We start from the raw sequence: 12,551 nt of genomic DNA, 5'->3' as shown, positions 1-12,551 counted from the left end.
ATGTATGTGGTAAAGTTGATTTGAGAGCTTTCGGGAACTTGATCCGTCACTCCAGAAGATTCTTTCCCCGTTGTTTAGCCATGGAGAACGTATCTTGTGATGTAGATGAGGTGCTGTGGCCAGACCAAAATAGGAACCAGGATGCAGCCTAATGTCTTTTTTCTTACATTTTGCATGTGCTTTTGTCTTTTTGTGTTTAGAGTTTAGAAAGAATGAGCCACTTTAATTTTTGTACAGAAAATCCTTTATCTTACTGAATGTTTTTCCTGGTTTTCTCCTGTTGGGTACGGAAAGTGTTACATACACAAGTGTTAAAAAATACTGCATTTTGGAAATAAATGGCAATGCTTTTGTTACTGTATTGCATTTGTGTGTGTTTATTTATGTATATTTCAGTAGGTATACATTACTGTAACAATCTTTTACAACCGGCTACAGTGTAACACTGAAAATGCAAAAGGCATAAACCTACTGATGGGATATTCATAGTAGTGTTTTGTGTTGAGCACATCAGTGTGTTGTTGGTTGGTAGACAGATCTATTCATATGACGTGTGTGTGGACCATTTTGATGCAAAAAAAAAACATTTTGGAAAGAGATAAAACAGTTTTGAATGCAATGTTTGTTTTTGCTAGAGATTTGTAGTGTTTTGCATTTTGCATTTGTGGTTTTATGTTTAGAGTTTTGGGAAAATTGGCCAAAGATTAAGCAAACGTGTGTAAACAATTTGGAAAACTGTAATTGCAGTGTCTCGATCTGTAGCCTATCATTGGTAGTGAATAGCCGAGATTAACAGGGGGTGTCAGAATATACATTTTGGATGGGATTTTAAATGAGTGTCCTGACACTCTGTGGTCATTAAAGATCCCATGGCACTTATTGTAGGGGTGTTAACCCTGGTGTCCTGGCTAAATTCCCAATCTGGATCTCATATCATATCATCATGGTCACTTATTCAACCCCAGCTTACAATTGTCTCATTCATTCCCCCTCCTCCCCCCGTAACTATTCCCCAGGTTGTTGCTGTAAATGAGAATGTTCTCAGTCAACATAGCTGGTAAAATAAGGGAGAAAAAAAATACATTAGGTTACAGCCTTATTTGAGAAATTATTAAATCATCAATCTACACACAATACCCCATAATGACAAAGCAAAAACTGAAATTTACATACATTTCAGTAAATTACACATTCACATAAATATTCAGATGCTTTACTCATACTTTTTTGATGCACCTTTGGCAGCGATTACAGCCTCGAGTCTTCTTGGGTATGACGCTATAAGCTTGGCACACCTGTATTTGGGGAGTTTCTTCCATTCTTCTCTGCAGATCCTCTCAAGCTCTGACAGGTTGGAAGGCGAGCGTTGCTGCACATCTCCAGGGATGTTCGATCAGGTTTAAGTCTGGGCTCTGAGTGATCATTCAGAGACTTGTCCCGAAGCCACTCCTGCGTTGTCTTCGCTGTGTGCTTTGGGTCGTTGTTGTCCTGTTGGAAGGTGAACCTTCGCTGCAGTCTGAGGTCCTGAGAGCTCTGGAGCAGGTTTCCATCAAGGATCTCTCTGTACTTTGCTATGTTCATCTTTGCCTCGACCCTGACTAGTCTCCCAGTCCCTGCCGCTGAAAAACATCCCCTCAACATGATTCTGCCACAACCATTCTTCATCGTAGGGATGGTGCCAGGTTTCCTCCAGACGTGATGCTTGGCATTCAGGCCAGAGTTCAATCTTGGTTTCATCGGACCACAGAATCTTGTTTCTCATGGTCTGAGATTCTTTAGGTGCCTTTTGGCAAACTCCAAGCGGGTTGTCAGGTGCCTTTTACTGAGGAGTGGCTCCCATCTGGCAACTCTACCATAAAGGCCTGATTGGTGGAGTGCTGCAGAGATTGTTGTCCTTCTGGAAGGTTGTCCCATCTCCACAGAGGAACTCTAGAGCTTTGTCAGAGTGACCATCGGGTTCTTGGTCACCTCCCTGACCAAGGCCCTTCTCCCCAGATTGCTCAGTTTGGCTGGGTGGCCAGCTCTAGGAAGAGTCTTGGTGGTTACAAACTTCTTCTATTTTAGAATGATGGAGGTCACTGTGTTCTTAGGGACCTTCAATATTGTAGAAATATTTTGGTACCCTTCCCCAGGTCTCGACACAATCCTGTCTTGGAGCTCTACGGACAATTCCTTTAACCTCATGGCTTGGTTTTTGCTCTGACATGCACTGTCAACTGTGGGACCTTATATAGACAGGTGTGTGCCTTTTCAAATCATGTCCAATCCATTGAATTTACAACAGGTGAACTCCTGTAGAAACAGTTGTACAAACATCTCAAGGATGATAAATGGAAACAAAGGGTCTGAATACTTATGGAAATAAGATATTTCTGTTTTAAATGTTTTATAAATTATATATATATATATGACGTATTTACTTGAAGAACTAGGCAGCAGCTCTATAGAGATGAGACGACTTGAAATGAAATCATAAAGTCATCAAATAAGTTTGATGGTTAAGCAAGTAATGTGAATAAATGATAGTTAATAAGTGATAAAATGTCACTACCATCATGAGTCTTTTATTAATTGTTTTATTCAATGTTCTTACAGCATTCAATCCACATAATGCATAGCGCATTTAATGTCTAAAAAAGAATTGAAACCTAAATCAAAAACATGATTATTTTTTAATAATCAAACCGAAACCAAACCGACCTCAAAAGGCACTCATCGCTCAGCACTACAGTCCTGACAAATGATGCAAGGTAGCTAATTTACCAGCTACCTAGCTAGACAGTATCTGAGTTCACAGGTTATATAATTTAGCTAGCTAGCGTCCTAATCCCAAAACGTTGGATAAACAAATTGCATGTAAATTCTGTCATGTTGACGTTAGTTAGCGAAGCTACTTTATCACATTATCTCATTAGCTAGCTAACTATATCATGGCAAAGATTATATAATGCTAAACCATCTAGCAGAATTTCTATATTCAAAAAGACGTTTCTGGTTTTACCTAATGCTAGCTAGCTAGCTAGCTAACATTTCCCGAGCTAGCTAGGTAGTTTCTATCCCACAATGCTTCTGTCTGACCTTTAAACACTTCTCTCCATCCTTTCACAACACACTGTCACATGATGTCAGTGTCAACACAAAATTCGGGGCACATTTCAGGTTTCAAGAATGAATTTCAAGAATGTTTCATAGATGGGCAGATCTCACAAATTCGGGGTAATTTCTCCTAATCCAGCAAACCACATCAATAATATGCCTTGAAATCTTCAGATGAAGCCTTCATTCTTGGAATAAGTAAGGGTACCAATGCGTCATCAGAGTTTCACACGTGGGGCAAAACACATCATTGGATTTGACCATTGATCTGAAAACCAACTATTTCTGTTCCTATGACGGCAACAATTCATCACATACAAAAGAGAGACAATAACTATTGTTCAACTGTGCAACCATAAAAAAATAAGGTTGCATGGGGATACATAAGGGTTCAATATTATACGCATTTGTAAGTGCTTTTATAAATGATTAATAGCTGGAGGTAAATAGTAGCTCACTATTTGGCAAGCACTGACTGGCTTTCACACTATTTTTACCAATTATAACCAATTTATATAACCCATTTATTAATAGTTTATAATGCATTTACAAATGATTAAATAACTGATAATGACATAATTACAAACCATTCATAATCCCTTTTAAAATGGAACCTTATTGTAAAGTGTAGCCATTCTTTCTCGCTACTTAGGTCTATTTCTTAAAAACCTCTGAAAATAGTTTCGGTTGACCTTGCTGGAAACATTCACAATCTTATCCAGTCTGTTCTTGTTGCACACATTCAAATGACTAAACCAGGCCACCATAGAGAAAGACTGAGTATATAAACACAACAGTAAGGAGATATAGCTACTTTAAGCCCCCATCCATACTTTATAAGCCCTATTATAAACTGCACAACATTTGCCTCTTTCATGACGCTATGTGCACAAGAGTAATGTAATATTTAGGATAAATTACCCAGAATTTGTAAGACCTGCCCATCTATGAAACACTCTTGAAATAAAGACGAATGAGAGAACCCACTGACACGTGATGGAGTGTGTGGGCTGCCAACAAAGATTTCCTAGCAGCAGGTACTACATCAGAAGATTTCACAATGTGTTATTGTGGTCCCTTGTGGCTCAGTTGGTTTTACTGGCATTTTCAATGCCAGGGTTATGGGTTCGATTCCCATGGGGGACCTGTGTGAACAAAAATGTATGCACTCATTACTGTAACTTGCTTTGGATAAGAGCATCTGCTAAATTACTCAAATGTAAACATTTGATTTGAGGGGCCTTTGGAAGATTGTCAACATGTATATATATATATTTTATTCGGTTCAATGAGAAAATCACAAAAAAGTAATCAATAAATGTTAACATGTGTAACACACCTGTCACACCTCAATACACAGCTACTATTTCTGAATATGAAAAAATGCAATGAATGAAAGCAGAAAAAAAATCGAACTTTAATTAAGAGGCTTCATGAATTGAATTACTTATATGCATCCTGAAAAGGAAGAATGACACACAGAGGAGGGCTTACCTGTTTGGAAATCCTCAAGGTCAAACATATTTAGCCATGATATGATGTCATGGTACAAAATGTTTACATTCACAACTCTCACATGTCATGTTTCACACACATTTCAAGGATTTCCTACAGAATTCCCACCTGGCTTTCAGCATCCTCGACTCAAGATAAAATGTCCTTACCTGTCAGCATATTTTTGTGCCCATATACCCTTATTTGGGGGTCCGTTATCTACGTGTATATGCCTGAGGAAAGAGTATAAAAAACTACCCTAACTACTGCCGTTTCACCCATACCTTCTCGGGGCTCTAAGGTAAGTGCTGTGCTCAGTATTCGTACTGTATGTGTGTGAGCTGCAATGACTAACACTATGTCTGGTTTTAATGATTTTCCCTATGTGGTTGTATTTATCCTACAGTTCTTTTGCTGCTATGTTTGTGTTGAAGTTCACTGTGGGTCTCCTGACCCTGATGCTGGTGTCCTCTGCCTGGGTTGAGGAACTGACTGAAGTGAGTGACACAGGATATGGAGCTACCATGCCATAAGATCGCTGCTTTGCTAAACTCAGTCAAACAGTCTGCATATTCAAAGTAACAGTGGGACCTTAAAAATCCTTCACACAATAAATACAGTGAGCTCCAAAAGTATTGGAACAGTGACACATTTGTTGTTGTTTTGGCTCTGTACTCCAGCGTTTTGGATTTGAAATGATACAATGACTATGAGATTAGCGTGCAGACTGTTAGCTAAAATGTTAGGGTATTTTCATCCATATTGGGGGAACCGTTTAGAAATTGCAGCACTTTTTGTACATGGTCACCCCATTTTAGGGGAACAAACATGTATTATGTGTATTAAAGTAGTAAAATGTTAAGTATTTGGTTCCATATTCCTAGCACACAATGACCACATCAAGCTTGTGACTCTACACATTTGTTGGATGCATTTGCTGTTTGTTTTGGTTGTGTTTCAGATTCTTTTGTGCCCAATAGAAATTAATGGTAAATAATGTATTGTGTCATTTTGGAGTGACTTTTATTGGAAATAAGAATATAGTAGGTATCTAAACACTTCTACATTAATGTAGATGCTACCATGATTACGGATAATCCTGCATGAATTGTCACGCCCTGACCATAGAGAGCCAAGGCTAGGCAGTTAAGGCAGTTAGGCAGCTAAGGCAGTTAGGAAAGCCAAGGCTAGCTTTTTCAAGCAGAAATTTGCTTCCTGCGACACAAACTCAAAAAAGTTCTGGGACACTCTAAAGTCCATGGAGAATAAGAGCACCTCCTCCCAGCTGCCCCCTGCACTGAGGATAGGAAACTCTGTCACCACCGATAAATCCACTATAATTGAGAATTTCAATAAGCATTTTTCTACGGCTGGCCATGCTTTCCACCTGGCTACCCCTACCCCGGTCAACAGCCCTGCACCCACCACAGCAACTCGCCCAAGCCTCCCCCATTTCTCCTTCTCGCCTCCCCCATTTCTCCTTCTCCCGTATCCAGTTAGCTGATGTTCTGAAAGAGCTGCAAAATCTGGACCCCTACAAATCAGCCGGGCTAGACAATCTGGACCCTTTCTTTCTAAAATGATCTGCCAAAATTGTTGTAACCCCTATTACTAGCCTGTTCAACCTCTCTTTCGTGTCGTCTGAGATTTCCAAAGATTGGAAAGCAGCTGCGGTCATCCCCCTCTTCAAAGGGGGGGGACACTCTTGACACAAACTGCTACAGACCTATATCTATCCTACCCTGCCTTTCTAAGGTCTTCGAAAGCCAAGTTAACAAACAGATTACCAACCATTTCGAATCCCACCGTACCTTCTCCGCTATGCAATCTGGTTTCAGAGCTGGTCATGGGTGCACCTTAGCCACGCTCAAGGTCCTAAACGATATCATAACCGCAATCGATAAGAAACAATACTGTGCAGCCGTATTCATCGACCTGGCTAAGGCTTTCGATTCTGTCAATGCCCACATCCTTATCGGCAGACTCAACAGCCTTGGTTTCTCAAATGATTGCCTCGCCTGGTTCACCAACTACTTCTCCGATAGAGTTCAGTGTGTCAAATCGGAGGGCCTTTTGCCAGGGCCTCTGGCAGTCTCTATGGGGGTGCCACAGGGTTCAATTCTTGGACTGACTCTCTTCTCTGTATACATCAATGATGTCGCTCTTGCTGCTGGTGAGTCTCTGATCCACCTCTATGCAGACGACACCATTCTGTATACTTCTGGCCCTTCTTTGGACACTGTGTTAACTAACCTCCAGACGAGCTTCAATGTATTACAAATCTCCTTCCGTGGCCTCCAACTGCTCTTAAATACAAGTAAAACTAAATGCATGCTCTTCAACCGATCGCTGCCCGCACCTGTCCGCCCGTCCAGCATCACTACTCTGGACGGTTCTGACTGAGAGTATGTGGACAACTACAAATACCTAGGTGTCTCGTTAGACTGTAAACTCTCCTTCCAGACTCACATCAAACATCTTCAACCCACTGGCTCCAGGTCATCTACAAGACCCTGCTAGGTAAAGCCCCGCCTTATCTCAGCTCGCTGGTCACCAAAGCAACACCCACCCGTAGCACGCGCTTCAGCAGGTATATCTCACTGGTCATCCCCAAAGCCAATTCCTCCTTTGGCCGCCTCTCCTTCCAGTTCTCTGCTGCCAATGATTGGAACGAACTACAAAAATCACTGAAACTGGAGACACTTATCCCCCTCACTAGCTTTAAGCACCAGCTGTCAGAGCAGCTCACAGACTTGTTTTTCTACTGTATTATTGACTATGTTTTTTTTACTCCATGTGTAACTGTGTTGTTGTATGTGTCTGTAACAATCTTCTTCATCTGAGGAACAGGAAAGATCGGACCAAAACGCAGCGTGGTAAGTGTCCATGTTAATTTAATATAACTGAACACGAAAATACAAAATAACAAAGTGAAACAACGAAAGTCGAAACAGTCCTGAAAGGTGACACGACACAAAAAAGGAAACAACTACCCACAAACACCAGGTGGGAAAAGGCTACCTAAGTATGGTTCTCAATCAGAGACAACGATAGACAGCTGGGAACCATACCAGGCCAAACACATAGAAAAGAAAACATAGAATTCCCCCCCCACCAACTCACGCCCTGACCAATCCAAAATAGAGACATAAAAAAGGAACTAAGGTCAGGGCGTGACAGTACCCCCCCCCCCCCCCCCAATGGTGCGGACTTCGGCCACAAAACCTAAACCCATAGGGGAGGGTCTGGGTGGGCATCTATCCGCAGTGGCGGCTCTGGCACGGGAGTCTTGGCCCACTTAGGTGGCGCCTCTGGAGCGGCCCCTGACTGGGGACCCTTGCAGCGGGCCCAGGACTGGACGGCAACTCTGGCAGCTCCGGACAGGAGGGCGACTCTGGCAGCTCCGGACAGGAGGGCGACTGGCAGCTCCGGACAGGAGGGCGACTTTGGCAGCTCCGGACAGGAGGGAGACTCTGGCAGCTCCGGACAGGAGGGAGACTCTGGCAGCTCCGGACAGGAGGGAGACTCTGGCAGCTCCGGACAGGAGGGAGACTCTGGCAGCTCCGGACAGGAGGGAGACTCTGGCAGCTCCGGACAGGAGGGAGACTCTGGCAGCTCTGGACAGGAGGGAGACTCTGGAAGGAGAAGATGCAGAGACAGCTTGGTGTGTGGGGCTGCCACAGGGCCCACCAGGCTGGGGAGACCTACAGGAGGCCTGGTGCGTAGAGGAGGCACCGGATAAACCGGGCTGTGGGGGAGCACTGGAGCTCTGGTGCGCAGCCTTGGCACCACTCTTCCAGGTTGAATGCCTACTTTAGCCCGGCCCCTCCAGAGTGCAGGCACAGGTCGAAACGGGCTGTGGGGGGGCACTGGAGATCTGGTGCTTACCACTCGCACCTCTCCATTAGGCTCAATGCCCACTTTCGCCCGATATGGGCGGAGCGCAGGCATAGGCCGAACAGCACCCTCCCAGTGCCTCGGAGACACGGTACGCAGAGCCGGCGCAGGATACCCTAGGCCGAAAAGGCGCACCGGAGACCAAACACGCTGGGCTGGCACAATCCGCCCTGGCTGGTTGCCAACTCTCGCATGGCACTTGCGGGGGGCTGGCCTATAGCGCTCTGGGCTATGAGCGCTCACTGGCGACACTGTGCACTTCACAGCATAACACGGTGCCTGACCAGTACTACGCTGCTTCCGGTAAGCATGGGGAGTTGGCTCAGGTCTATCGCCTGACTACGCCAATCTCCCCGTGTGCCGCCCCCCCCCAAAAAAATTGGGGGCTGCCTCTCGTGCCTGCTGCGCTGCCTTACCTCATATCGCCGCCTCTCCGCTTTCACCGCCTCCAGTTCTGCTTTCGGGCGGCGATATTCCCCAGCCAGTCTCCAGGGTCCCTTACCGTCCAATATCTCCTCCCAAGTCCAGGATTCCTGAACCCTCTGCTCCTCCTTACCACGCTGCTTGGTCCGTTGGTGGTGGGTAGTTCTGTAACGATCTTCTTCATCTGAGGAACAGGAAAGATCGGACCAAAACACAGCGTGGTAAGTGTCCATGTTAGTTTAATATAACTGAACACGAAAATACAAAATAACAAAGTGAAACAACGAAAATCGAAACAGTCCTGAAAGGTAACACACCACAAAACAGGAAACAACTACCCACAAACACCAGGTGGGAAAAGGCTACCTAAGTATGGTTCTCAATCAGAGACAACGATAGACAGCTGCCTCTGATTGGGAACCATACCAGTCCAAACACATAGAAAAGAAGACATAGAACGCCCACCCCAACTCACGCCCTGACCAAACCAAAATAGAGACATAAAAAAGGAACTAAGGTCAGAGCGTGACAGTACCCCCCCAAAGGTGCGGACTCTGGCCGCAAAACCTAAACCCATAGGGGAGGGTCTGAGTGGGCATCTATCCGCGGTGGCGGCTCTGGCGCGGGACGTGGACCCCACTCCACCTTAGTTTTGGCCCACTTAGGTGGCGCCTCTGGAGCGGCGACCCTCGCCCCCGACCCCGGACTGGGGACCCTTGCAGCAGGCCCCGGACAGGAGGGCGACTCTGGCAGTTCCGGATAGGAGGGCGACTCTGGCAGCGTGACAGTGTCGAACTGCTTTGCTTTATCTTTGCCTACCTGGTTAAATAAAGGTGAAATTAAAATAAAATAATGATGAGTGAGAAAGTTACAGACGCATGAATATCATACCCCCCAGAAAATGCTATCCTTCTGTTATTGTGATGGTGAGTAGTTAGCATGCCTTGAGGGTACAACATTTGTGATATGGATGAAAATACCCTCAAATTAAAGCTGACAGTCTGCACTTTAACCTCATAGTCATTGTATATTTTCAAATCCAAAATGCTGGAGTACACAGCCAAAACAACAACAAATGTGTCACAGTTCCAATGCTGTTGGAGCTCGATGTATATTCCTGTATTTTGTTCTTCATGAATTCATATTCTCTATATTCACTTTATATGTATTCTCCGTTGTTGTTGTCTTTTTTCACATTGTCATCCAAAGTTTGAAGGTGAGAAAAAACAGTTTTGGCACTATCTCACATTACCAAGCATATAAATAATAAAAGCAATGTCATGATTCAGCATACTTCATGGATCCAATGTTCTTTCTTACAGAGAATGTTGTGGAAGAAGACACCTCTGCTGAGCTCTCTGTTGGTGAGCTGCTGACCAGAGCCAACAGGGACCTCAGTAAGTTGGTTCAATGTTCAAGGAATAGAGGATGCAGATTAATTATTTAGGACTAGCCCCCACAGTAACCTGTTCTCCATGTTCTTTTCTCAAGCCCCAGAGGCCGATGAGCCTACTCTGATGGGTGACATTGCCATGCCCTCGGAGAAGAACGCTGACCCCTGCACCGCCACCGGGTGTCTGTGGCAAAAGTACAGTGACGGAAACATCTGGGTGCCCTACGTCATTGCCAACCACTTCTGTAAGTGTTCACTTTCGTGTACATTTCATTTCATATGTGGAGATATTGTACAAGCGATGGAACAATTTCACTATCTGTTGTTGTTCATCTACAACAGCATCTCGTGAGATAGCCATCATCCAGCGTGGTCTTGACTCCTTCGCCGAAACCACCTGCATCCGCTTCTTCCAGCGCCAGAACGAGAGGGACTATCTCAGCATTGAGTCTCGCAGCGGGTGATCCTGAATTTAAATAACATTATTAAACAAATGAAACATCACATCAATACGTATGTAACTGAATTTCCCTTTGAAGATTATAATCCATACAAGAATACATTTTGATCCCCAGCACCATGTATCTCTTATGAACCCCTTACCCCGAGATTTCCTAAAACCCTTACAATGAATTAGATGATTAGTGAAGGCCTTATTTCTGGCATTGGCTTGGTGCACCTTGACCCTCCTCTGCTCTTCTTCCCAGATGCTACTCCTATGTTGGCCGTCAGGGTAATGCCCAGACTGTGTCTCTGGCCCGTCAGGGCTGCCTGTACCACAGCACCGTCCAGCATGAGCTCCTCCACGCCCTGGGCTTTAACCATGAGCAGACCCGCAGCGACCGTGACAACCACATCCGTGTCGCCTGGGAGAACATCATTGATGGTCGATACCATTCATTTATCCTGTTGCCCTTTAACTTACTTTCACTTTACATGATAAGAAACTGCCTCTATCTCTAACTGCTAATTCTAACAAAAGACAATATTTTTTTATACTGTACTTGTCAGCATGCCTGCTTTTTGTTTTTCAAGCTGTAGTGTGATCTATAGTTCTATAGTTGTTCATTTCTGTTTAATATTGTAACTGATTGATCCTGCTCATAACGTAGGGTGAAACACAGCCTATCAGCTCTATGAACATTTTGTCTTTAATCTGTTCATCCCAGACATGAAGTACAACTTCGACAAGATCGCCACCCTGAACCAAGGAACTCCCTATGACTACAACTCTGTCATGCAGTATGAGAGGTCAGCTCTGTGATGTCTTTCTAACAATTACAAATATTTCTGGAATGGACCCCAATTATACGTAACGTTCCATCCCTTCCGCAGTGTCCTTTCATTCAGGCCAAGATATACTGTAGCAGTGACATTGTTGAGTAGGCATAAATTGTATTGCATTGTGATTTGGTGTGGTTACAGGTACGCCTTCTCCAAGAACAACCGCCCCACCATGGAGCCCATCCCCAACAACAACGTGTCGTTCGGCGAGGCCACTCAGATGAGCAAGAACGACATCGACAGGCTGAACAGGCTGTATGGCTGCTGTGAGTACTGTCACACTGAACAATTTACAGTACTTGGGTTTGGATGATTAAAATATAGGCCGAGGCTGCTTGACCGGATCAAATCTCCTCATTCCGACCTCAGGGTTTGCCTCTTCCCCAGAGCTAATATAGCTCGAATGTACCTAGAGCTTAATAACTGTGAGAATTGCGCCATTGAGGGTGGGAGTATATATCACACTGGACATAGCTTGATGTGTATGACTAAATAATCACTATCGTTTCCTCCTTCCCCCCCCCAATAGAAACCTGTGGTCCCACTTCCCGATGAACTCAAGATCATTCCGCTCAAGGAGTAGAGTGACCTCTAGTGGTAGAACTATTCGAATTCAATTAGCCTCTTAACATCAAGGCTGTGCAACCTCTAATAATCACAATAAAAATATGATCAACTGAAATCAAAAGCTTCATCTGTGTTGATCCTTCCATTTCGATACAAGTTCTCCAAATACGTGTCCATACATGCTTTACTCAACATTAGTATTATGACGCGTCGAACAAGTATTACAGCTATGGAACATCTTCACAGTAACCCTGGACAGAAAAATGTGTGGTGTGTTTTGAATAAGAAATACTGTCGTGGAAGTCTTTTGTGTTTACTTCTACGTTAGAAAAGTATAATAACCAGTTTGAGGAAAATATAAAAAGTGACTTCTCACTCACAACATTTAACTCATCTC

General features: G+C 44.1%; 1 protein-coding gene across 1 annotated transcript; it reads left to right on the top strand.

Moving 5' to 3' along the window:
* Positions 1–5,009: 5,009 nt before the first annotated feature.
* On the top strand, positions 5,010–12,170 carry LOC129852900 (low choriolytic enzyme-like). Its single transcript, XM_055918507.1, has 9 exons — positions 5,010–5,087; positions 10,120–10,126; positions 10,233–10,307; positions 10,402–10,548; positions 10,646–10,763; positions 11,011–11,189; positions 11,473–11,554; positions 11,729–11,882; positions 12,117–12,170. Exons 1-9 carry the CDS (start codon positions 5,010–5,012, stop codon positions 12,168–12,170), a joined length of 894 nt encoding a protein of 297 aa, XP_055774482.1.
* The last annotated feature ends 381 nt before the right edge of the window (positions 12,171–12,551 follow it).

The sequence above is a fragment of the Salvelinus fontinalis genome, chromosome 4 (genome assembly GCF_029448725.1).
Source record: "Salvelinus fontinalis isolate EN_2023a chromosome 4, ASM2944872v1, whole genome shotgun sequence".
NCBI lineage: Eukaryota > Metazoa > Chordata > Actinopteri > Salmoniformes > Salmonidae > Salvelinus > Salvelinus fontinalis.
This window is presented reverse-complemented; position numbering and strand designations above follow the sequence as displayed.